We start from the raw sequence: 24639 nt of genomic DNA, 5'->3' as shown, positions 1-24639 counted from the left end.
AGCACAGACTCTGTAACCTTTACATTTACAGGGCTGGCCTTGCTGCTGCAATCCAGCCAAAAACAGGCCAACAGGATCGAGTAATGGACTGAATCAGCTATTAAAGACTTTGATGAAAGATGTTAAGAGCAAGCATGAAATAATCATCAACAGAGGATGCTGAGAGAAGCCAAATTTGGGTTCTTAAGCACAACATAAATGTGAAGAAGCCCTTCTGCTGCAATGGAAACCAGAGGTTCAGGAGAATAACAAGCAAACACTGACAACTGTCAGTCAGACGCAGCCGGTCAGGTGACCCAAAGCCAACGTAAAGGGTGACACATTCACAGAGAGGCTGCACATATCCTGGGGCCTTCAGAACGTACACACCTTCCACGGCTCCTGCAGAAAAAAGCAGTGACAGCGGCAGGCAGGCTGCAGCGCTGCGGAGTGCTAAAATGGCTGCTCATACAGACGCAGAGCTCAGCCATGACCAACAGTTTCCCTCAAATGTGGCTCATCTTTAAGTCAGCTTCTGTCTGGAGGCAACAAAGCAAACCCACCATGACTGTTTGTCTCCACTTTACCATACTGTGGAATCATGTAGCAGTGATATTTCTTCCCTCATCTACCTGCACGTCTCCAACAGGCTGCAGAAACACCCTCACAACAACAACGACTCGTTTTAGAAGAGGATCTCACACCGTGTTAAAGGCCTTCATCTCTTTCTCTGGACCTGACAAGCAGAGGAAGTATATTTATCAGCAATATTTGTTTTCTTGTATTTTTAACCTCTCCTAAATGCCACAGAACTAAAATAACGCATGCACACCCTCTCGGTTGCCTTTTATAACCTTGTTTTTGTTGTTTACCAACAGCTTGTGCTCAGACGCTCAGCTGCCAGCTGCAGCAGAGTCACAAACTTTGAACCGAGTGGCTGAACTCTTTATTCTGACTCTTATCTGGGCCACATCTTAGCCCAGTGAGGCCCAGCTGCGATGGACACAAAGTTTCATCACCAATACGACATGCTGCACGAACAGATTAGCCGCTATCACCGAGCACAGCGAAGCTCAAACAAAGCGCACATTAATGCGTTCAATTCAAAGAATACATCCCACACACCTCCAATAAAGAACTGAACTCACGATGTCCTGAAATGACACAAATTTGAACGCTAAGAAGGAGAAAAATCCATCCAAAATGTCACATTTTGCATGACATGGTGTTGGTTTGTTGCAGCTACTTTTAAACTTAACTTTTAACTTTAAAAACATTTAATAGGATCAACAGAAATGTTTTCTGCCCCCCTAAACAGATTTGCTGCTAATCTTGGTTTATGTTCTTATTTTAGAGCCTAAAGCGGACCCGAAGCGAGCGATTTGCACCAGTTTGTAGTGTTTATACCGGTATGACGCGTGTTTACTTCTCTCTGCAGTTCAGATAATCAAAGTTCCAGCTGGTGGCAAAGATTTTTGTGTCACTTCTGCCAATAAAGGTGACCAATCACAAACGATATCAGACGAAACGCTGATTCTATGAGTACGAGGAGCTGATGAATGGTGAAAATCAATCATTTTTTCCCGAAATTAATGCAACAAAAGTAGGAAGATGCTAAAAAGATCGAGTGTACGGACAATGAAACGTATCTTTACGCAGCCTGGCAGGTTATTTTGTTAGTTCGGCTGTCAGCTGGCACTGCAGCCTGAAAAGTTGAACTATCCTGAACTTTCCAACGTGAGCTGTGCCAGCAAAGCAAAGCAAAGCAAAGGAAAGCAACGGACCCAGAGCTGCAAGTGGAGTTACTGCCACAAGCCGATGTGCAAGCACAAAACCTGGATACTGGTCACACACTGGTGTCAAATCAACCTGAAATGTTGCATAAATGTCAATAAAGCAGAGCACAAAAGGCCCCATCTGTTCAGCAGGTACATTGAATTCATTTGAAATAGTAATCAGCTTCATATCCAATTAAACCAGTTAAGAACAAACTGAATTTCATGAACATTCATTAAGAATTAAGCAGTTGCGGGTGGCCTGGAGATCAGTTTTTCCACTTCTTGGATTGAAAACAGCTGTACAACTATTGATGTTAGAGCTGAAAAACATGTGCAGGAGTCTGAGGTATGAGCTGCTCTTGGTTGTGTCAGCACTGTTGTTGGTCCTTCAGCTTTGCTCTGCTGTAAAAAACACATTTGCTCAAAGATCTGCTTTGGTGACAGAATGATACTAAGTGTTATTTTTGTATTACTCGACCGATGCGTAGCGTCACCTTTCAGGGCTACATGATATCAGCTGTTAACTTTGTCTCCACTATGTCAGGGGTGTGATCAACTCAGACGGATACCTCCACACCGCCATAAACAAGCTCTAAAGGATAAGGGGAAGGTTAGTGAGCTATACTCTGAGCTGAACACATCTCAACTGGGGCAAAGTCTCACAACAAGCAGTGACTATTTCAGGCTAATTCACTCTGAGAAAACTAAGCACCTCCACCAGGAGGGTTTGAAATGACAGCTATGTGGTGGTAAAACATTCAAAATGGCTGCAGCTGCTCATCAAGGGTTTGAGAGTATTAAACAAAAAAATATTCTCTGATATCTGCATATATGCATCTCATTTTCATGCTGCAAAAATTCACAAAAAGGAAGCCTGAAAGCATGTAAAAGTCTGCAAAATTAAATGGCAAATGTCAGCATTCAAGCTTTTATAATGAAAAGTTGTAAATGTGGATTAAACCAGCTTTTTCCTGTCACCTCCTCGATTTATAACATGGTAGGTTAAGAGTGTGATTTCACCATCCATCGAGGTGCTAAATAGCTTAAATCAGTTAGTGGTGCTGTAGTAAAATAATTTTCTTACACTCAGAAACATCGAACATACACAGGGACACAGATTGTTTACTGCCAACCCACATTTCCAGGCCTGGAAAAACAGAAATCTCTTCATTTACTTCTTAAATTTTAATGTAATCGTCACCGTTTTCCATGTATTTTCTGACCCTGCAGCCTTTTTACCCCTCAGAAGCAAAAGGTGGGCGTAACCTGAGTACAGTCACATGTCTGATTTATTCCCCCTGTTCCTCTCAAAGCCTTTTGTTTCTGTTTTTAAGACAAAAATCTTCTGTTCCCGATGGGTCTGCTTTAAATTTGAGGCGAATTACTTTTATTTTACCAGAAATTGCGAACATAAAACTCTTATTACTCGTATTTACAGTGTAATTAATCCAACAATGACCACAGTTTACTCGGGATGAGAGGAAATCCGAGTTAAATGAGCTCCTTCTACGGGCTTCTAATAGTTTCAGCACATGAGGCCAAAAAAAGGGATGTCAGCTTGTTAGCTGATGCTAAAGCAAACCCTACCTGTATGCTACCCACTTTTAAGCGTTTTCCTACTTATTGCCCTGATTTTAAACGGCTCGGGTGAGGGTGTTGTGTTAGTTTGCGCGTGCAGGTCGCGGGTTACAGGTACACCAAACAAGCTGGGACACCTTGAGGCCGTCGGTGCGATGTTACATAACAGCTGCCTGCTGTGTTGCTTTGCAGGCGGCGGAGGAGCTAAAAAAAACAGCTCCGATGGTTACATATTCAGCTGTGAAGGCGATGAAATTATGAGGAAAACTCAACAATGAGTGAGCGGAGGCCTTGAGCTCGAGCTGCGCTGCAGCCTGATTGATCCTGACATGCATGACATGCGGCGATGCTTCTCTTACCTGTTCAGCTTGGAGCTAATTATCCTTCCAGCAAAGGTCCTGCGTCGAGTTGAGATGATTAATTTCCATGCAAACGGCAGTTCAGACTGAGAGTGAAACAAGTCAGCTAGCTAACCAAGCTAACCAGCTTTACTTACTGCCTGGTCGCGACAAGGATACTCAGATGTCTCACTTTTTCTTTTTTTTCTCCTTTTTTTTTTATCCAGTTACTTTGAATTGGTAATTTTGCGGTCAACTGTTGCGATCATGTCACAAACACGCGTGCGTTAGTTTGGAAACCGAGCAAGAGTAGTATGTAAGCTGGCTCGCTGTCAATTTAACGTCAGCTTATGTTGACAAACAAGCCTGCGTGGTTGAAATCACGCACGACTCGAAGTTAGCTAAAGCCAGGCTGCTAGCTCGACTAGCTTTGCTAGCTAACAGGCTTGCTAAATCCCAAACTTGCACCGAAAATCCTTTAAACCTGGGCTCGACTCGCGTCCCGTCGGCGGCAGCAAATCGTAAGTAACTCCGGGAATCACTTGCGGTTGGTTTCTGTCAATCAATGACGGTGCACTCGCGTTTGCTAACCCAAGTTATCGCTTTGGTCTCTGCTCTCCGCCATTTCCAATCTCTCAACACAAATAAACAGGGGCGCTCGTGCGCACGAAGGCGCGCTCGCGACGAGGGCAGCGGGCAGAAGCTCCGGTGGTGTTGATGAAGACGGGACCTGACTCTTGGTGATGTGTGGTTAATGACACGTATGCGCGTGCATGCAGCAGATATGCAGATGTGAGCCTAAATGACACTTTCTGACACCGCAGAGAGGAGATGGAGCAGACGACCCGTTACAGAAACTATAGGCCTCCCGCAGCAACACGCGTCCACGCACTAATACGCACTGTTAAATGCAGCCTGACTTTATAGGCTTTATAACTTTATAACTCCCAGATGCACGGTGCAAGTTCATGGCAACCATTCTGCTCAGAATACACAAGAACAGAGGAAGAGTAGCTGCAGTGTGGTGCTGAGCAAAAGTCCTGAGCCAGTCCTTATTTCTTCATATTTTGCAAGGAAAACATGGAAATGCGTGTAGTGATTGAACAGAGTTTGTTCAGTTCTAAGCAGCTTTAAAGTGAATATCTGGTCTGAGCTCCTTTATTCTCCAACTCAGCCTGAACCCTCTGAGACGAGCTTTCTGTCATTTCTTTAAGGAGTCTTCAGGAATAGTTCTCCAGGCTTCTTGAAGGACATCCCAAAGCTCTTCTTTGGATGTGGGCTGCCTTTTGTTCCGTTCTCTGTCAGATGATCCCACACTGCTTCAATAATGTTGAGGTCCGGGCTCTGGGGAGGATTCATCCCTCCATAAGACCTGTTGCCACTGATTTTCAGTCCACTTCTTGTGTCATTTGGCATAGCTCAGCCTTTTCTCCCTGTTTCCCTTCCTTAAGAACGGCTTCTTGACAGCCACCCTTCCATGGAGCCCATTTCTGATGAGGCTTGGGCCAACAGTAGATGGATCAGCTGAAGGTCCAGATGCATCTCTCAGGTCCTGTCAGGTCACAGCTGGATTTTTTCCTCTTTCTTAAGGACATCACTTTCAGATCCTGTTCATCTGCTGTAGATAGTTTTTTTAGGCCTGACACTTCTTCTTTTGTCCTCCACTTGTCCAGTTTCCTCAAATGTTTTAAGGACACACTGCACACCATGCTGAGATATGCCAAGTTTCCAGCTAATAGCTCTTTGGGAATCACCTTGTTGCTGCAGAAATCCTATTTTCTGTCTGTCAAACTGTGTTTTCTTTGGAAATAGAGCAGAGATCAGGGCGTGTGAACCTGTTGTATAAAAAATAGCTTTGTTACATTAAGATAACATAATTTACACAACAAAACACATCTTTTCATCTCAAGATAATTACATAATTAACTCTTTATCACTGCAAAAGAGCTTCATTAGCTCAACATCATGGGGTAATTAAGTTGTGATTAAGTCCAGCATGGCCTCTCTCAGCTTCCATAGTCATTGATGCTGTTTTTTAGAGATGAAACCAAAGTAATGGGAACAAATGATGAGTCTTTGTGCTCTTTCTGCTAAAAACAAAGTGCCTGAAGATACAATTTAAAAACAGGTTCTTTGCTAAGTCGTCTGGTATTTGTAGACAAAACACTGGTTCATCATTTGAGTTTGGAGCCTTTTTTTCATAGTTTAGTGTTAAACAGGTTTAAGAAACAAACAAAATAACAATACATTCATCTGAAAATGTTCAGGTTCGAGAACTGGACTGAAAATGAGTGAAAGAGCAGCAAAAGTCTAAAGAAAAGCTCTGAAAGACCTTCAGGAAGCCTGGAGAACGAGACCATTTCAAAAGATTCCAGCAAAGTCTGGCTGCTTGGAAGGAAAATATAAAGAAATGAGGAGGACTCACTTTGCACACTTTATTAATCTGTTGTAAGAAAACAGCTGAGACACTTTACGGTTTATTGAAACGACCCTCGGTCAGTTCTCATAAGAACGGGAGGTGCAAAAGTGTTGCACATGTCACCAAAGACGTGTTCTGCCATTCCTCAACAGGCATTTTCCAGCTGCTCTTTGCTGGAGGGGCTGTGCTGCTCTGCAGTTCTCATACAATCAGCCCAAAGGCTCTTTGTTGGATTCAAGTCGGGCAACATGCTTGGCCAGGTCTCCTCTGTGAAAACATTACGAGCTGAAGCTGAAAAGGCAAGCCCCCTGCAAACAGGTCGGACCGCCGCTTCCACTGATCTACGGCGTGGATCCGCAGAGATGGTGACGCCACAGATGTTCAGAGAATGAGCCAAAAAGCAGCTGTAAGTTATTTCTTCATTTTGAAGTTGGGCGATTAAAAAGATCCAAACAGCTGGTGTAATTCAGAAGAATCAGCTCCTTTAAACTTCCTCTCTCAGTATTTACAGAAGTCAAACAGCTCCGATCGGGGCTCCTTTTTGGCTCAGTTTGGAGCCTTTCTGCACAAAACCTTTCATTTCCACCTGTTCCCCTTTCAGTCCTCCACCTGCTCTGTGCCTCGGTGTCAGGTTTAAACCTGTCCTAAAACACACTGGAGACTTGGTTTTTACTGAGTAACACTTTGATATTGTTGTTATTTTCTATCTGACCCACAGAGGTGCACTTCGTGCTTTTTGGGCTGTCACAGAAATTCAGATTTCTGTTGATAGTCCAAAGTGTGAGGCGCTCTGTGGCATCATTTTGGAAAAGGGGACGAGTCGTCTGGGTCAGTCTGTATCTGAAGACTCCTTAAAGGAATGACAGAAAGCTGGTCTCAGAGGGTTCAGGCTGTGCTGGAGGATAAAGGAGCTCAGACCAGATATTTGCACATATTTAGCAGAACCGCGACACCTGGTTCCTGTTTTACTGACAGAATATATGAAGAAAAGAGGGCCGGCTCAAGACTTCTGCACAGCTTTAAACGGGATGTCAAACCTTCTCATGAACGGTGATTCGGAGCCCAGAGTTGTAGCCGTTCGGTTTTCCTTTAACTACATTTTATTTCTGGCATTTTTACACCCGGGGGGGGGGGGTTGGTTATCTAATCATGTTGAGCTTATAAAACGTCTCCAGCTTTTCCTCCTGCTCCAGTGAGAAAGGCTGGCTGCGTTTCTTTGGGATTCAGAGAAGAAGGTAAATGTCAAAGCATCACACTGAGAAACGGCTGTGGCTTTAGACGCTTTATCAGCTTATTCCTTTTTGTTGTTGGGGGCATAATTCCACAGTAAACAGATGTCACAGTTCAGTTATTTTAACTTAGTTATCCTAACAGAGCTGTTTGGGTTTCCCCGGTTTGCCGGAGGCTGCAGTCGCCTCTTTACAGAAAGCTGGTGGCTGAATCTGAGCAGTTTTCCTTGTACAGTTGCAGCCCAAAGTTGTGTTAATTCTGCATAATTAATCTGCTGCTCACAGCTGCTCGGGATTCCCAGACTTTTCCAGATGTCATGGCTGTCAGCTGAGGGAGCAGGATGGAAAATGCTCCAACTTCAAAATATCCTCTCAGTGAAATAATGTGAAAATAACTCTTTGGAAGCCAGTAAATGTGGCCATTAGGACACATCACTGTGTGGGAACCCACGGGAGGCAAAGCACTCTTAGAAATCACAGAGAAGTGAAAAAGAAGTGGCCCTCTTGCAGTTTTAGGTCTTTAGGGTGTCTTCGCCTGGTAACTTCAGGTTCAGCTCTGGATTTTCAGCGTCAGTACGCTGGTTCGCCTCACGATGGCGACTGATGGTGGAAACCAGAGCGGGTTCGATCCCAGGAGACGAGCACCGCCTCCTGACCAGTTAATCCTCTTTGAAATCATTTTAAAAACTGACTTCCCCCGATCTTCATCGAGAGGTTCCTTCAAAGGGAGCTAAAACAGAGGCTGATTACTCTCATCAACACTGATGCTTTCTGTCCTTGTTTAGTTTGTATCCGTCTCATAAAATTAAAGAGTGTGGGTGACAGGAAATGAACCGAGAGTTTTCTGACCGGATGGAGGTTCTTCTTCACAACGTTCTCACGTCTAAGAAAACACCTGCAGCGCGTTCATTTCACCCATAATAAAGAAATGGATCAGAGCTACTCCTGCTTTGATGCAGCGGCGGTGTCAGAAACGTGTGACTGCGACTGTTCAGCTGCAGCACCTCCATCTGTTTTCCACATATCCAGAGTCAGAAAAGCTGGCGTGACTCCCCGAGCTGAAAGGCACAGCTCAGCTCTCCGTTGTTAGTGTCAGTTGATCCAGATAAGATGAAGATGCCCTGGATGTGCCGAGCCTGCTTCGCTGTGCAGGACCTCTGAACCTCAGAGGAGGATGGTCTGAAATCTGAATTATTTTCCACTCAAACATGGAGGCTGCTGCGGTACCACAGACAGATGGACGCTGCTTATGTGGCGTTTCAGGCCTCAAACAGACACTTTACAAAGTTCTGGTACCTTTTGAACATTGATTTACACAGAAAGTTAGTTTTTCTTCATGAAATACAGCGAATGCACGAGGTCAGCAGTGAGACGGTTTGGTTGTTTGAAGTATTTCACAGCTGACCTGTAGATAAACGAAGAAATGAAGCTGAAATTTAGTTTGGCTTGTAAAGGCAACACGTAGCTTTGAGCTTGATGATAAATCACCTTTTGTCTGAAGGTAACTGCCTGAAGAGGCTCAACAGAAGCTCAATCTGGTGAAAGATCAGCTCATGTTTGCTGTTCTGCTTCTCCGGTTCAGACATCTCGTGGATATAAAGTGTCCTCCTCACCGACCACAGTTCTGGACATGTGACAGCGCCGGGCCTCTTTACTCTGAATTACTCCAGCTCCTCTCAAACAGCGATTATGGTTCTGTAATAAAACCAAGAACCAACCAGAAAAGCAACATGGCATGTTGCAGCTAAGAATATGGCCCCGATACTTCACACTTCTGGTTTTCTGCAGAGCAAACAGCATCGTAGTGTTCAAACAGCTGCGTGAGGGTGTCGCAGTTCAGTCAAACAGCGTTAACGGGTCTCAGGAAGAGTTTGCATGCTGATGACAAGTTTTCTCTTCAACTGTTACGAGCCTCGTGATCTGAAAACCACATAAAGTGAGGCGGAGCAGCAGGGAATGAAGAGAAACCGTCAACACTGACAGCCACCCTTCCATGGAGAGCATTTCTGATGAGGCTTGGGCCAACAGTAGATGGATCAGCTGAAGGTCCAGATGCATCTCTCAGGTCCTGTCAGGTCACAGCTGGATTCTTTCCTCTTTCTTAAGGACATCACTTTCAGATCCTGTTCATCTGCTGTAGATAGTTTTTTAGGCCTGACACTTCTTCTTTTGTCCTCCACTTGTCCAGTTTCCTCAAATGTTTTAAGGACACACTGCACACCATGCTGAGATATGCCAAGTTTTCAGCTAATAGCTCTTTGGGAATCACCTTGTTGCTGCAGAAATCCTATTTTCTGTCTGTCAAACTGTGTTTTCTTTGCTGTTTTTCATAGATGCAACTAAAGAAATGGGAACAAATTATGTGTCTCTGTGACAGGCTGCTGGTAACAAAGTGCCTACAGATACTAATTAAAACTGTTTAAGTTATGAGTGAAAAAGCAGCCAAAGTCCAAAGAAAAGCTCTCAAAGACCTTCAGAAAGCCTGGAAAACTGTTTAAAAGATCACTTTAAAAGACTACAAGATAGTGGCTGCTTGGAAGCAAAATATAAAGAAATGAGGACTGAATCAGGACTTTTTTCCACAGTCGTGCATATTTAACATGAATGCTTTACACATGTAAACAGACGTTTAGTTCCCTGTTAAATGCAAACTTACAGGCACATATTCCTGGTTTTAATCTGGTAAATTACAGCAGCTTTGGTGCATGAAACAGAAAAACGATGCAGTTCAACTGGAGAAGCGTTGATTCTGTTGATTAAAAAGCACTAAACAGAAAAAGCTGAACACTGCGGGAGTTTCAGGGCTCCTGCGGTCATTTGAAGAGTTTGAATTTGCGCATCAGAGGCTGAACAGTCTCTTTGGGATAAGGCTTCAGAGCCAGACATGTCGGGATGTTCTCCGGCTGTTCGATCCACAGCTTGTGCGACACACCGGCCTGTGTGAGGCTCTCTGAGAGGCTCGAGAGGGCGGCCTCATCCGGAGCCTGAAGGCAACACACAAACACACCAAACTCACTCAAAAATCAGCCGGCACGCGCTTTTATAGCATCTGTTTCAACCATGAAGACATTAGTCATACAACACAGCGAAGGCTTACCCCCAGCACCACCTTGTGCATGGAGTCCAGCTCCGCCAGGTACCGCTGCGTGTCCGGGTCTCCGTAGGAAAGGTGGAGCGCGGCGGTGGCGGCGTGACACGCCTGAGTGATCACGGCCCCCAGGGGCCAGGACAGCTTGTGAACCAGATCCGAGCGGACCACAACGTACTGGACCAGGCGGCCAGGGGACCCGGCTCCCGAAGCTGCCATGTTCAAGCTGGACCGGAACGGATTCCGGTTTATTTACCTTCCGGGTCACGGCTAACACAGAAATCTGCGACACTACCGCCACCTGGTGGCCACTTCATGGTACTACAGAACATAAATGAAACCGCTTTTCTATCAATTTTTTCCTATTAAGGTGGATATTTTGGGGTAAATTAGGAACAATCCGCATTTCTTAAGAGTTTTTGATGGTTTTCATGTTTTATGACTTTCCTCACAAAGTAAATAGAAGAGAAATTAGCCTTTTCTTACTCAGATGTTTCTATAGTTTTTAAATTTTGCCCAAATCCTCTCTGTATTTTTTCTTTTCTTATTCTGGCCAAGACATCTGTGGACAGACATTTATTTACAGGGTAGACCATTCTTAAACTGTCCATCTCTGTGGTAGACTCACAAAGCCTGGAGATCCCTCAGATGTAACTGCTTTATACATTTGTTTAGCAGCATTATGTTGATTTTTTTTTTGCAGCTAAATCACAGAAAATCCTGAATTTGCAATAAATCAGGTTCCTATTTAACTCATCGTACTAAATCATTTACCTAAAACTTAGATGTCATTACAGACTGCTAACTGATACTTGATGACTCAGTCATTATCTTTCCAACCATCAGAGACTCAGACTCCTGCACCTCTTTACTCTAGTCTAAGCCAGGACTCTGTTTTTAAACTCAGCTTAGTCTAAACAGCCCTTTCCAAGCATTTGAAATGCAATCCAGTTTTTTACAGACCAAAGGCACATAATGAAGAAGAAAGATCCACAAATCAAGTTGTTGCAGAGAGGCTGAGACGGGAGAAATGTGGATGGGATCAACACACAAAAAGGTGCTCCGTTTGTCAGGTTTTCAGCTCCACTTTGGGACAAGATGCTTCTGATTTGGTAAATATTCTGCCGATGAAAGAGCTGCTCTGGAGACCCGTTTAATGTCTGAAGGTAAATGTATGTTTAATTTAAGCCTTAAACAGTCAGGATCCACATTACATCAGAGAACTTTTACCTCCCGATGCTCCAGCTGGACCCCCAAAGTCTCCTGATTCAGGTCAACCGGTTGTTCCTCCACACTGTAAAACCATCTTCTTCTTCTTCTTGTTTCTGTGTTTGATTTGCAGGTTAAATGATTCCGTTTTGCAACGTTTCTAACTTTAAATGTGGGTTTTACCCTTTTTTCTTGCTGTTTTTCACATTGATTTGCCATGTTTCTTCCTTTTCTTGGTTCACATCGTGTTTATACCCATTTCTTTCTGTAGTGTAAAACACTTTTTAATAGTCTTAGTCTTTCACAAAACGGTGAACACTTTGGACCCTCAGCAAGTATTCCACAACTTTTACTGTATTATGCAAAACGTCCTGAATTTATTTGAAAAATGTTTCTGAACAGGATTAAATGATTTAATTATTCTAATTAAACTTAAATAAAGAGTTTAAATCATTTACAAATCTTTACATTGGTTTAATTTAATAAAAATAAATGCCGTTTATATACGTTTAACCTTGGAAAAATGTCCCTTTTCTGTCTGTTATCTCTGCTGTTTCATGTTTTATTTCCTCAGTATTTTGCTCCACATTCAAACTGCTGCAGAATAATGGGCCCAAACTCACCTGATGACCCGGATGTTTCCTCCACTGTCGCCTGCTTTAAATCACCCTGAACGGTCACAGGGACTGAAAGACGGAAAAAGTCAAACTTTCCAGACATCTCGATAAGCTCCAGCTGGGATAACTTGGGTTAAGAGCTCAGAATAGACTCAACTTCACGATCATGTTCAGTTCTTTTCCCAATAAAAGAAAAGCGATTCAGTCAAATAAATGACAAGCAAACACGAGTAAATGTCACAATAATTATTTAATAAGCATACACGTCATAATATAAATATAAAATATGCTATTTTTGTTTTTAAAATTGGTGAGACATCATTATATCTGTGTTTCGACAGACAACCATACAAACAGGTTTTAATATTCTACCAAAAGCTGCTGAAACGTCTATGCAGCTGTAACAAACTGGCCATGATGGTGCCGTTCTAAACTCAGAGCCTGGATTCATGGAGCATATCAGAGAAGCGCAACTGATCTAGGATCAGGTCCGTGTTAACGTCACCACACATGAGGAGGCAAACTGCTCTTAGATCAGCTCTCCTAGTCTAAGATGCGGTGGGCCCACGTACAGAGAGCACAATAACCTACCATATACTTCTTTATATTTAGATATATTTCTTACTTTGACCCAACAATGGCATTTAGCAGCATGACAACGCACCACTCGTTATTTTCTAGTTCCAAGAAACTGCAAAATAAGTTAAATAATGAGATGAAATAAACATCAAACATACCGATTGTCACTGTACTAAGAGAGAAACTCGTCCACAGTGAAGCAATCAGATAATCAAACAATCGAATCGGATCAGAGTGATGGCGTCTGACGTCGGGATCGGGTTCAACTCGGTCTCCCCCTCAGTCAACAACAGGAAGTGACTCATCCTCACATCTTCACCACCAGAGAAAATGAATGACATCAAGTTCTGTGCGTTTCATGAACAGATTTAATCCTCACACCACAAATTACAGCTTCAGTCGACTGACTCTAACGTGAACTGATCCCGAACCTTCAATGACAATAAATAACAAATAGTTTTAACATTTTTCTCTTTTTTTCCTGTTTTTTTAGGGTTTTTTTTAAAAACAAAGTTTGGCTGACATGCTGAATCCTCGTGTTTGCAGGTTTGTGGTCGATCAAAAGGAAAAGTACTGGGCGAACCACTCCTGGCGCTGGGCGTCGGCGGGGTCGATGGCGGAGTCCTTCGTTTCAGGAGGGCTTCAGGCGGGGGTGCGAAGGCACAACAACAAGAGCAGCGTTACACTCAAGCCGACAAGTCAGGATGTCAGAGGCACATTTACAAGCCCAGCTCCAGGAGAGCGTCAGTTAAAACAGAATGCAACGGTTTACAGATATCAGAAACCAACATTTTACTGCCAACAGATCATCGAAAACAAGAACATTTCCTGTTTCATGAAGACTTGGAGCTCAGCTTGAACCCGATGGCAGCAACACGTCTCAGAAAAGTTGGAAAGTGGGCAACGAAAGGCTGAGAAAGAAGCAGGAGGAGGAACACGTTGCAACTGATCGGGTCAGAAATAAAAAAGAGCACCTTACAGAGGCAGAGACTCTCAGATGGGCAGAGACTCTGGCAAAAAAAACAAAACTGAGTCGACTTTGAATGCGCCATCGTCTACAGAACATGACACGATCAGAAGATTGAGGCCCTCAGGCAGCTCTGCATTAAAAACAGACCTGATTCTGTCCTGGATGGGCTCAGCAACACTTCCAGGAATCACTCTCTGTGAACACAGCTCACCGTAACACAGCTCACCGTAACCCAGCTCACCGTAACCCAGCTCACCGTAACCCAGCTCACCGTAACCCAGCTCACCGTAACCCAGCTCACCGTAACCCAGCTCACCGTAACCCAGCTCACCGTAACACAGCTCACCGTAACCCAGCTCACCGTAACCCAGCTCACCGTAACCCAGCTCACCGTAACCCAGCTCACCGTAACCCAGCTCACCGTAACCCAGCTCACCGTAACACAGCTCACCGTAACCCAGCTCACCGTAACCCAGCTCACCGTAACCCAGCTCACCGTAACACCCACATCTGTGAGGCAGAGAAGAAGCCACATGTGAGCATGATCCAGAAACACTGCCGTCTTCTCTGGACCGAAACTCCGAGAGACTTGTTGTCAGCACTCAGTTCCAAAGCCTGTGGAACTGGCATCTGGCACATCTGGAAAGGCTCCAGGTATCCAGGTTTTAGAGCAACATCTGCTCCCACCCAGACGGCGTCTTCTTCAGGGAAGGCCTTGCATATGTCAGCAGGACAAAGTTAAACCACATCCTGCCTGCAGTCCAGGACAGCTGAGCAGCTGGAGTCCCGTATCAGACCTCTCCCAGAGGTCCAGCAGCTGGTCTGCTCAGTTCCAGATGTTTACAGATGTTGTTAAAAGAAGAGGGGATGCTACGCAGTGGGAAACATGGACCCGGCCCACCTTTTTCTGAGACGTGCTGCTGCCATCAAACTCAAGATGAACTTTAATGTTTCCATTTCTTTTAGCTGCTTCACACTGAATAAATGACTGGCTTGTAATCGACGAGGCACTTTAGTCTTCTTCCCTTAAACACTCAGAAATCATATCATCATATCAGAAACTCTCCGTGCTGCAGCCTCTTTGTGGCAAACTTTTCTCTTTTCTAATTTCTACAGCTGCACTCTGTCCCGTGTCGGGGGAAAGTCCAGCTCTCAGCTGAAGGCTCAGATAACCTGTTCATCTGATCCAGGTCTACAGATCTGTTGTGGGAAAGGAGTTTTTCAATGTAAAGTGGTTACGTTTATCCAACCTATCTGTCTTTAATCATCTATAAAACTCTGAATCTTGGACGATTCAATCACAGTCATGAAAATGACCCATTTGTAGCCAAAGCCTCAGTATAAGAAGGGAATGCAGCTATGGTAAAATAAGCCACCGGTTTGTGGATCGAGCCTTTTGAAGCTCAGAGTTTGGTATTTGGACGCCACCATCTTGGTGCTTTTAGAGCCAAAAGTGACCGTGTTTGGACAAGAGTTAAATTAAAGAGAGAATTACATTTTTGGTCTTTTACAGCCAACTTATGGCTCATAGCTGCCAGTTTATGGTTTACCTGCAATGCTGATGGATGCTTCATCCAATCAGCTGCTCCAACTCTTTGAAAGCCAGCACTAAGCTAACAGAACGGCTCCTGCAGATGTAAACTCCTCCCATGAGGCTGCGCTCTGTTACATGCCCTGATATATTCTACAGTGTGCACGGCTGTGCAGTCACACGTTGTTAATCGGATGTTTTTGAAGGGAAATGTCAGCGATAGTATTCCCACGACTAAAAGAAGCTGCGGTTACTTTCCGACTCGTGTTGGAACTAATTAGGCTGAGCGTTTCTGCGTCTCTTAAAAACAAACATCTACTGGAGCCAGTTCTGCTCGCTTAATTGGGAACTTCTTAAACAAACAGCCCCATAACCCCAGGGTGATATTAAAACTTTGGGATGGTTGTTTTTTGGTATATTTAATCCTGGAGGAAGTTAATTACCTTCCAAATGAATCGTGTTTGTACCTCACATGGTCACGTTCAGTCTCTGAGGTTCCAGTTTTATGATGTTTGGATCTATAACTTCCACACACGTTTTCAACGTTCAATAAACAGCTTTGGATCGAGAGGTGCAGGTTTAAAAGGAGGTGAAATGTGAGTGGAGGTACAGACAGAAGGGAGGAAGTATGATGGAGGAGAGATGATAAAGAGATCAGCAGAGGACGACATCAAGGTCAGAGGAACAAGAAGACAAGAGAGAGGGAGAATCAGAGGGAAGGAGGAGAGATGACGTGACCTTTCTATGCATCATGGAGGCTCCGACATCCTGACGCTTATCTAACTGATGTCTCTCAGAGGGGTGCACGTGTTTAAATGATCCAATTAAATTCATGTCGAGTAATACGTGCTGCAGGTGTGCTTCATGCAACCAGGACACACCATTCTCCATCAAAGTCAAGTGATTCAAGCTAATTTCAACTGCGTTTTTTTGTTAAACAGATTAAAAAATGCCGAGTCATTATCTGAAGGAAGGAGACACACACACCTGAACTTTAGGATGTTCTAACTGATGTTAAATCATTGAAGTCTTTGCTCAAACCACTGAGCTCTGCTGTGGCCCCGTTTCGTCCGATTTCCACCATTCAGACTGAGAGCAACCACACTTAAAAGGAAATCCTTCTGAATGCTCATTATCTGCTGTTGTGTGTGCATCAGTGTCGGGACAAAGCACTAAAGCAAGCTTTTCTTCCTTTAAGTGACCATGTGAGTAAAAACACTCCGACTAAAGTTCTTTCTGTGAAGGAGGTTGATTGTGAGGCTTTTGACCTGTTTGGCAGGAACTATGCAAATAAAGTTTGATTGAATCAGCAGCCGCAGATCCTTCAGTTTCTCTCACGATTATTGCATTGTGACGTTTAAAAGCTGCCGTTTTCCGACCTGAACACCGACTCTTTGCCTCAACATGTTGCAAGAAGTGAAATGTGTTCGTTTCACGGATGATTTGATCCAACAGGAGCTTTTTTTTTTTTTTTTTTTTTAAAAGGTCGAAGTGGACAAAAAAAGGAGCAGCCCCCTCGTCTCATTCTGGACAAAAACGGCAGCAAAACATGCAGCACATTTTACAAACTCACACACATGCTACACACACCTTCTGCCATGCAACAACACACACTGCGTGTATCCATGTGAGAAAGCATGTTACATCACTGATCCTGGCAGTCACACACACACACACACACACACACACACACACACACACACACACACACACACACACACACACACACACACACACACACACACACACACACACACACACACACACACACACACACACACACACACACACACACACACACACACACACACACACACACACACACACACACACACGCTGAGAAACCAGAGACATTTATTGGACTGTAGATTTGAGCTGTTGTTCAGAAAGGAAGGAGGAGACTTGACCTGCTTTATATGAGAATAACCAGCGCAACATGCTGATATTTAGATGAAGATGAGGATGAAGAAACAGAATCACAAAATGACACAATGCAACAACTTAAAACCACAACAGTTACGAGCGAGTTGTATCACTTCCTGAGCAGAAGAAGAGAAGCCAGTGAGCATGCAGACTGTTAACATGTTCAGACTGATGGACACGCAGTCGAGGAAAAGGTAAAACATGCCCCGTTTGCATCCCAAGGCCATTCTTTGAAGCTTCAGCCGCAAATGGGACTCTTGTGTTGGCGTTCAGCTCATAATGCTGTTCTTTAGGTATTTATAAAGTCTATTTAAAGAGCCTCAGAGTTCAAACGTGCTGCAGCAGAACGCAGCCGCGTCCTTTAAAGTCGAGCGAGGATCGGCTGCTGTGTGTTGAACAGCAACTCGGGCCCTGTTAGGAGGCACAAAAGCATCTTCAAGTGTTTCTGATTAATCATTCGCTAAATCTTCTTCATGAAGAGCAAAGCTGGGCGATGAGCAACACAGCCCCTAAATCCCAGGGTACAGTATATAACTGGAGCACAGCAGCGACAGCTGCCATGCAGAGGGTTTATTGAGCCCTTTTAGCTCATTTTGTCTGTGATTTTCAAACAGAAAACCGTGAAAAAGGTGTCACAGAAGTAGTGAAAGGCTGAAACAACTATTTTACTCAATAATCACATCATGTTTAGCATTTAAAATGTGATAAAATAGTAAAAATACAGTTTTAACCGACAGGAAACGACCAAATGTTGTGACTTCTTCAAAAACAGTTTATAAATGAATCAAATACCAGAGTTAGCTTTCCGTAACTGCTGTGGAAACCATTTTTTGTATAAATAATGAAGCTAAATGTTACTCAAAGTGAGTTCTGAATGTTAAAACAAGAGTTTGGATGGTAGTTTTTTGTTTTTTGCTCACTTCAAAGCCCAAAACATGGCAGCAAACGTGTGTTTAACAGATTTAATGAGCATGCTTCCATGTCCGACTCTCCTAAGCCAGGGTCACTCTCAGGACCAGTACCACAGCGGTTTGTGGGGTTCTGTTAAGGCCACAGCCTCGTTCATGACGGGTTTCCCCACTGTGAGCGAGCCTGCATTAAAACACTGCCGCTCTGGATTTGGAGACGTTTGTGTTGCTCAGATCAAACTAAATGAGGCAGAATATCCCTCACTAACTGGGTTACGTTACAGTGACACAGGTTTTCTTTTATATGGCCTGCAGTAAACTGGGTTGTATGAGACCAATCAGAAGCTGTTGCTCCTATTTTGCACCCATTCATGCTCTTTTTAGGTTTATCGAAGGGCTCGACTCGGCAGGACAGGATGAAAGTGTGAAAAATACCTCTTATCGTCTCACTCAGACTTCCTTCTCTGGCGTTTTATCTTTTTAAGATGTAAAATACAGCTTCTACATTCAGGGTGCGCCTCAGGCTAAGAGTCAAAAAGTACGTTAACCTCCAGCTAACGAGGTCTGTGATTGGACGAGCAGCGGCGAGCTGCTGCCTGTCGGCTGAAGGGTCTCACCTCATGAATTTCTTGGGTTCGGTGGGAGGGGTCGGCGGGGCAAGAGGTTTGTTGGAGTTGAGCTCAAGGTGGTGAAGGGGGGAGCTGGGGATGGGCTCTAAGCGGCTGGGCGGGGCAGGGGGCAGGGGTGGGGGCTGAGGGGGCTGCCCACTCCCTGTGCCCACCACGCCCATACCTGCCGCCTCCAGAGCCCTGAGATTGGGAGAGGTGCTGAATCTGCTGGCTGCTGTTTTCTCATTCTTTTTCTTTTGCTACACAGAAACAAAAAGAAAAGGAGGGGCATGGGGGTCAAAAAGGGAGCAAAAGGGAAGTTTAAAGCAAAATAATAATAAAATGGAGGGGGGAAAGGGCAGATGGAGCACAGGGAGAGCTCGAGAGGTTGCAACAGCCCGGTCGATGAGAGACAGGAGAGAGCAGCGTGCTAAACTGGTTTTTATCAAATGCTGATCGAAGCAGAGAGGATGGATCAATCTGGAGACTCTGAGCAGAAAGCTCTGAGCAGAATGACAGTTCAAATGAGAAGAGATGTGTCAAAGCTGGAAACATCCCACTCCAACAAATGGCTTGGAAAGCAAAGGAAAGCTGGAGAAACAGTCAGGAAGACCACTCACACATTGTGATGCCGTGTACAAACATGTGCACAGGAACAAAAACACGTGACGACACACACGCTGGATGGAGTCGACACTTAAATCTGATCATGCTGTTCAACTCAGACACACTGAAAAATGACCTGTTCACCAGATGTGCTGAAATTAGAAGTTTCTGCTTTGACGGGTCGACTTATCGATGTGCAGCTGGCTTTAAGAAGTCTGAAGATATGCATGCGGGTGCTTTTTTTTAGCCGTTGAAAGAAAGTACATCCTCTTTCAATCCCAGGGGTTAAACATTAGACTTTTAGAATACACGAGAACACAAAAATATCAGGATATGAACAAACGATGTGGTTCCTACCAGGTGTTAAAATGAGTTAAATGAACCTCAGATGAACAACAACTCATGACATGTGACGCTGTCTCATCATTTATTTAACAAAAACTAAACTAAAACACAGAGGCAGTGTGAAAAACTAAGTGAACCCCTGATCCAGCAGCTTCAGCAGCAGTGAGCTGCAGTAATGGTTTCCTGTGTGACGTTATCAGTCTCTCTCATGGTTCTGGAGGAATCTCGGCCAGTCTTCTCTCCAGCAGTGCTTCAGCTCATTGAGGTTTGCAGCATTGGTTTCTGCACAGCTCTCTTAAGGTCCCACCACAGCATCTCAGTCAGGCTGAGGTCTGGACTCTGACTGGACCATTGCAACACCTTGATTCTTTTCTTTTTCACACATTCTGCTGTAGATCTGCTGCTGTGTTTGGGATCTTTGTCCTGTTGATGAGCCAGTTTCAGCCCAGCTTTAGCTGTGGGACAGATGGCCTCACATTTGACTCTAGAATACTTTGGTATCCAGAGGAGTTCATGGTGGACTCAATGACTGCAAGGTGCCCAGGTCCTGTGGCTGCAGAACCAGCCCAGATCATCAGCCCTCCACCACCGTGCTTGACAGCTGGTATGAGGTGTTTGTGCTGATATGCTGTGTTTGGTTTCCTCCAAACGTGCTGCTGTGCATTAGGACCAAACATCTCCACTTTGGTCTGGTCTGTCCAAAGGACATTGTTCCAGAAGTCTTGAGCTTTGTTCAGATGCAGCTTTGCAAACCTAAGCTGTGCTGCCATGTTCTTTTTAGAGAGAAGAGGCTTTCTCCTGCAGCCCTTCAAAACAAGCCATCCTTGTTCAGTCTTTTTCTAACTGTGCTGTCATGACCTTTAACCTTTAACATGCTAACTGAGGCCTGTAGAGTCTGAGATGTAGCTCTGGGCTTCTTCACCTTGGGGTGAACTTGCTGGGACGTCCACTCCTGGGAAGATTGACAGCTGTCCTGAATGTTTTCCACTTGTGAATAATCTTTCTCTCTGTAGAATGATGGACTCCAGATAGTTTGGAAATGGCCTTATAACCCTTCCCAGACTGATGGGCAGTAACAGCTGCTTCTCTAAGATCATTGCTGGTGTCTTTCCTCCTTGGCATCGTGTTAAAACACACCTGAATGCTGCAGAGCAGCAAACTGCTGAATCCAGTATATTTGATAAGCAGCACCTGGCTGCTACTTAGCAGTAATGCACTCAGTTTTTTCCACACTGCTTCTGCATGTTTCCTTAGTTTTTGTTGAATAATTAATAACACACTGAATATGTTCTATGTCGTCGTAATTTAAGACGTGGCGGGAACCAGATGTTGTAGTAAAACCGTAGAACTGAAAGAGGGAGCACTTTGTTTTAACATTTTTCACATTTTGCTCTGTTGCTTTAAAGAAATGAGACACAGAACTTCATCTCACAGCATCACAATCTCATAAAAAACATCCCATCAGTCGTATTAAACATGTCGTCTTTCACCGTTTTGGTGAAAACAGTAAATGTGTTTTTTTCCTCTGGTTTGATCATGATTTTTTTGTGCTGCTGCAGAATAAAACGGCTCAGTTTAACCAGTTTAATCCCGTTTCTTCAGTAACCGTCTCGTCTCTTACTGGCAGCTACAGTGACATGTGAAAATGATTCACTGTGGCACATCTATTGAAACTCCAGATTTGATTGCCCTGATTGATCAGCGCTGATGGATGTGAAATGATTTGCAGTGGATATCATCTTTGCCATGTGGTAAAATGCAGCCACAGACACAGTTCCCCTCAGTGTGGTGTGTTGGAGGATGTTGGGAATTACCTTAATGAGCGGGTTGATAACTCCTACATTAGGACTGGCGTTGAACACTTTGTTGAAGTTGGTCTCCCTGTTGACGAGCTCCAGCTGGTAGAACTTCTTATCATCCTGGAGGAGAAAATCATGTTAGCTGACAGCCAGCGAGGCTGCGGGAGACTCAAAGGAGTGTAAAAGGACTCAAAAATCACACATTTAATGAGTTCTGTCTGCAGAATTTTGCCTAGTGGGAAACACACCTTCATGAAAACTGCAAAAAAAAAAAGAAGCAGCGAGTCAAAGAATCAAATTCTTTCTTTTGGACCTGCCACTTAATGATGGAAACTTTTCCCCTCATGCAGTCCTGGACACCAAAATGACTTGACCGGCCGGTGAAAAATGGAAGCTGCTTTATAAAGTCACCTTCATGTGATTTGTTCAGTGGAACCAAAGTGTCCCTGACAGACCAAACGAGAGTGTTAAAGAAACGAAGAATGATGGATCTGAGAGGCTCCAAAGACAGAAAGTGAGTCTGGTTTGTAACAAACTGTGAATTTAGCTCATCTATAGTCATCTGGTCCTGCTTCTAACAGCGAATTCATTCTGTCTGAAGGTTTCTGACGTTCGGACCAGGTTAAAAGTTCCTGTTCATTAACTGTTTGTTTGATTCTACAGACTCGGATGAGATGCTCCTCATGACTACACCGACTTTAATTGGATGCTTTGCAGAGATGAGATGAGCCTATATTAACAAGGAGGTTAGTGAAATAAATCCACTTGGTTTCTGTAATTATCATTCTTCACTTGTACTTTGGCTTGTTACTTCAGCTTTAATGTGATCGGTGGAAAAAATGGATTTATTCTTTATATTATTTGGCATAATTTTGCAGCGTTTCAACCCATATGGATGGAACAGTGCATGTTGAAATGATGTCACCTTTTAGCATCTATAGCACATAAAAACAAAGATGGGAGACTCTAATATAACGTGCACAACCAGAAAAGTCAGCAACAAGAGACAAAAGGGACCCAGACACTGCAGATGGGGCTGATTCAGAGCAGAGTTATCCTTTGTTTAAGTTAAATATTTGAGGTTATTTCAAGTAAGAAAGTTTGATATTCTGAGATTTAATGAGCTTTGCACTGCAACAACGGGTAGATTTGACCTTTAAAGGCAAACCCTGAAATGTACTTTTTCACATTTCCTTCACAGGTTCATCAAAACTTCTACGTTAACTTTTCTATAAAGGTATACGTACTATTACTGGAGTAAAGGTCAAATGTACTTTTTAAATCTCTGCTCGTACCCGTCTCACATGCATGAAAAGAATGACTGCGTTTAAGACTTAAACATTTGATCCTGTTGCCTAAGTAACGACATCATCAGCAGTAACTTACCACCAGTTTTTTGACCAGAGTTTCTCTCTCAGAGACCATGTCCTTCAGCTCAGCGATGACCTGCAGATCCTCAGGACGACTCTCTCTGTTCCTGAACTTCTCCTCTGTTCCTTCCAGCCTGAAGACACCAAAATACAAACAGAATAAATATTCTGCACAGACACAGCTTAAAATCAGACAGACAACACATCTGAACTCATTCAAATACTGAAGAAGATATAAAATATCATGTAAAAAGGCAGGAGTCATTTACAGTAGTTGATTTGGGCCTTTATATGGTGTCTCATCATAAAAACCGGTTAGTGGCTGCATGCTGACATCAACAGCAGAGCTGCTTAGTTCTGTAACAACTGATGTTTCAAGCCGACTCTACATTGAAATACAGATTTAGGACAGAAAAACCGCCACAACATAACATAGCTTTCCTTTGGGATGAACAAAGTGTTTTTCCATTTCAATCATTCCCTTAATTTCATTACAAACTACCTGGGTAAGCTTAAGAAAACATCAAGACGTGTTAAAATAAAGGCCATAATAAAGTATTGCATCAAAATATCCTTTTTCTTGGAGTTTTGCAGAATTCCTGTTTATCCCCACAAATGCAAAGCTTCCAGATCAGAACAGGCAGTGATCTCACAAGTATACATTTATAAGAATAAATAAAGTATCTATCTATCCATCCATCCATCTCTCCATCTATCTATCCATCCATCCATCCATCTCTCCATCTATCCATCCATCCATCCATCCATCTCTCCATCCATCCATCCATCCATCCATCTCTCCATCCATCTCTCCATCCATCCATCCATCCGTCCATCCATCTGTCCATCCATCCATCCATCCATCCATCTATCAATCTGTCCATCCATCCATCCATCCATCCATCTATCAATCTGTCCATCCATCCATCCATCCATCCATCTATCAATCTGTCCATCCATCCATCCATCCGTCCGTCCGTCCGTCCATCCATCCATCCATCCATCCATCCATCCATCCATCCATCCATCCATCCATCCATCCATCCATCCATCCATCCATCCACTTACAATGTGTTTACAACAGAAAACAACATATCTGGCTCAAACTGGTTGCCAGCTATTCAACAGCTTGTTGTTAATCTTGTCTTGCAGAAGCAGCTGTCTGCTGCTGGACATCAGGGTGATGAAAGCACTCAGGCTGCCTCTGACCCTCTGAGGTCAGCAGGGCGTTCGTGATGGAATCAAACATATTCAATGTTTTTCCCCTGCATGCACAACCCGCTGTTTCAGCAGGTGTTTTTACATCTGCTGGTTGAACTGTGGCTGAATTTCCTCTGAACAGGAGCACACGGAGGTCAAATGTTTCATATCCAACTGTTCTGCATCTGACTGCCAGAGCATAAGCAGCCCTTCAGTGAGGACACTCACAGCTGAGGTGTCAGGGCGTCCAGTTTAATTGCATTTTGTTTCCCATCTCCCTCTGAGAGACGACTTCCAGAGTTTGGATGAATGCATCTGCTACATGTTTCCCTTTATGGAAACCATCACCACGACCTGCCGGCAGAAAATCCACCACAGGGGTGAGCTGATAAGAAACACCGGACAGCCACTCGAGCTCCAAAATGTCAGCAGCAGGAATCTATGGAAATAAGGACTTTTTCCTGCGTGTGTCAGCTGTGATAAAACGGTCTTGGGGTCTCGCAGGTGTGAATTTGAGGTGTTGGAATCTACTTGAATCCAAACTTGACAGTCATGATAGTGGCCA

General features: G+C 43.9%; 3 protein-coding genes across 6 annotated transcripts in view; all 3 read right to left on the bottom strand.

The window, feature by feature from the left end:
- Positions 1 to 4318, bottom strand: part of ncoa1 (nuclear receptor coactivator 1) — a 48963-nt gene extending 44645 nt beyond the window's left edge. For 2 of the 3 annotated variants that reach the window (XM_072362763.1, XM_072362765.1), the window contains exon 1: positions 3695 to 4318. The gene's annotated coding sequence lies outside the window, so the exon portion shown is untranslated. The remainder of the gene's footprint in view (positions 1 to 3694) is intronic. The other variant, XM_072362764.1, reaches the window with a different exon arrangement.
- A 5546-nt stretch (positions 4319 to 9864) lies between these two features.
- Positions 9865 to 10650, bottom strand: ptrhd1 (peptidyl-tRNA hydrolase domain containing 1). The gene is made up of 2 exons (XM_072362001.1): positions 10419 to 10650; positions 9865 to 10305 (listed from the first exon to the last, which is right to left on the bottom strand). The coding sequence occupies exons 1-2, from the start codon at positions 10626 to 10628 to the stop codon at positions 10135 to 10137; spliced, it is 381 nt and encodes a 126-aa protein (XP_072218102.1). The 5' UTR covers positions 10629 to 10650; the 3' UTR covers positions 9865 to 10134.
- A 1855-nt stretch (positions 10651 to 12505) lies between these two features.
- The window catches only part of fam184ab (family with sequence similarity 184 member Ab), a 123262-nt gene continuing 111128 nt past the window's right edge, over positions 12506 to 24639 (bottom strand). The window contains exons 19-22 of one of the 2 annotated variants that reach the window (XM_072362661.1): positions 22891 to 23008; positions 21520 to 21624; positions 18764 to 19014; positions 12506 to 13454 (exon numbers count right to left, since the gene is read on the bottom strand). In XM_072362661.1, the coding sequence (XP_072218762.1) occupies positions 13373 to 13454; positions 18764 to 19014; positions 21520 to 21624; positions 22891 to 23008 (556 nt within the window). In that variant the 3' untranslated portion in view covers positions 12506 to 13372. The remainder of the gene's footprint in view (positions 13455 to 18763; positions 19015 to 21519; positions 21625 to 22890; positions 23009 to 24639) is intronic. The other variant, XM_072362662.1, reaches the window with a different exon arrangement.

This window comes from Leuresthes tenuis, unplaced genomic scaffold, assembly GCF_036924035.1.
Source record: "Leuresthes tenuis unplaced genomic scaffold, fLeuTen1.0.hap1 SCAF_13, whole genome shotgun sequence".
Classification (NCBI taxonomy): domain Eukaryota; kingdom Metazoa; phylum Chordata; class Actinopteri; order Atheriniformes; family Atherinopsidae; genus Leuresthes; species Leuresthes tenuis.
The sequence above is the reverse complement of the archived record's forward strand: the minus strand, read 5'-3'. Positions and strand labels throughout refer to the sequence as shown.

Coding starts and splice junctions, on each gene's coding strand:
- ptrhd1 (XM_072362001.1), bottom strand. CDS start 10,628: ATGGCAGCTTCGGGAGCCGGGTCCCCTGGCCGCCTGGTCCAGTACGTT. Junction 10,306..10,418: donor TGCACAAGGTGGTGCTGGGG/GTAAGCCTTCGC, acceptor TGTTGCCTTCAG/GCTCCGGATGAGGCCGCCCT.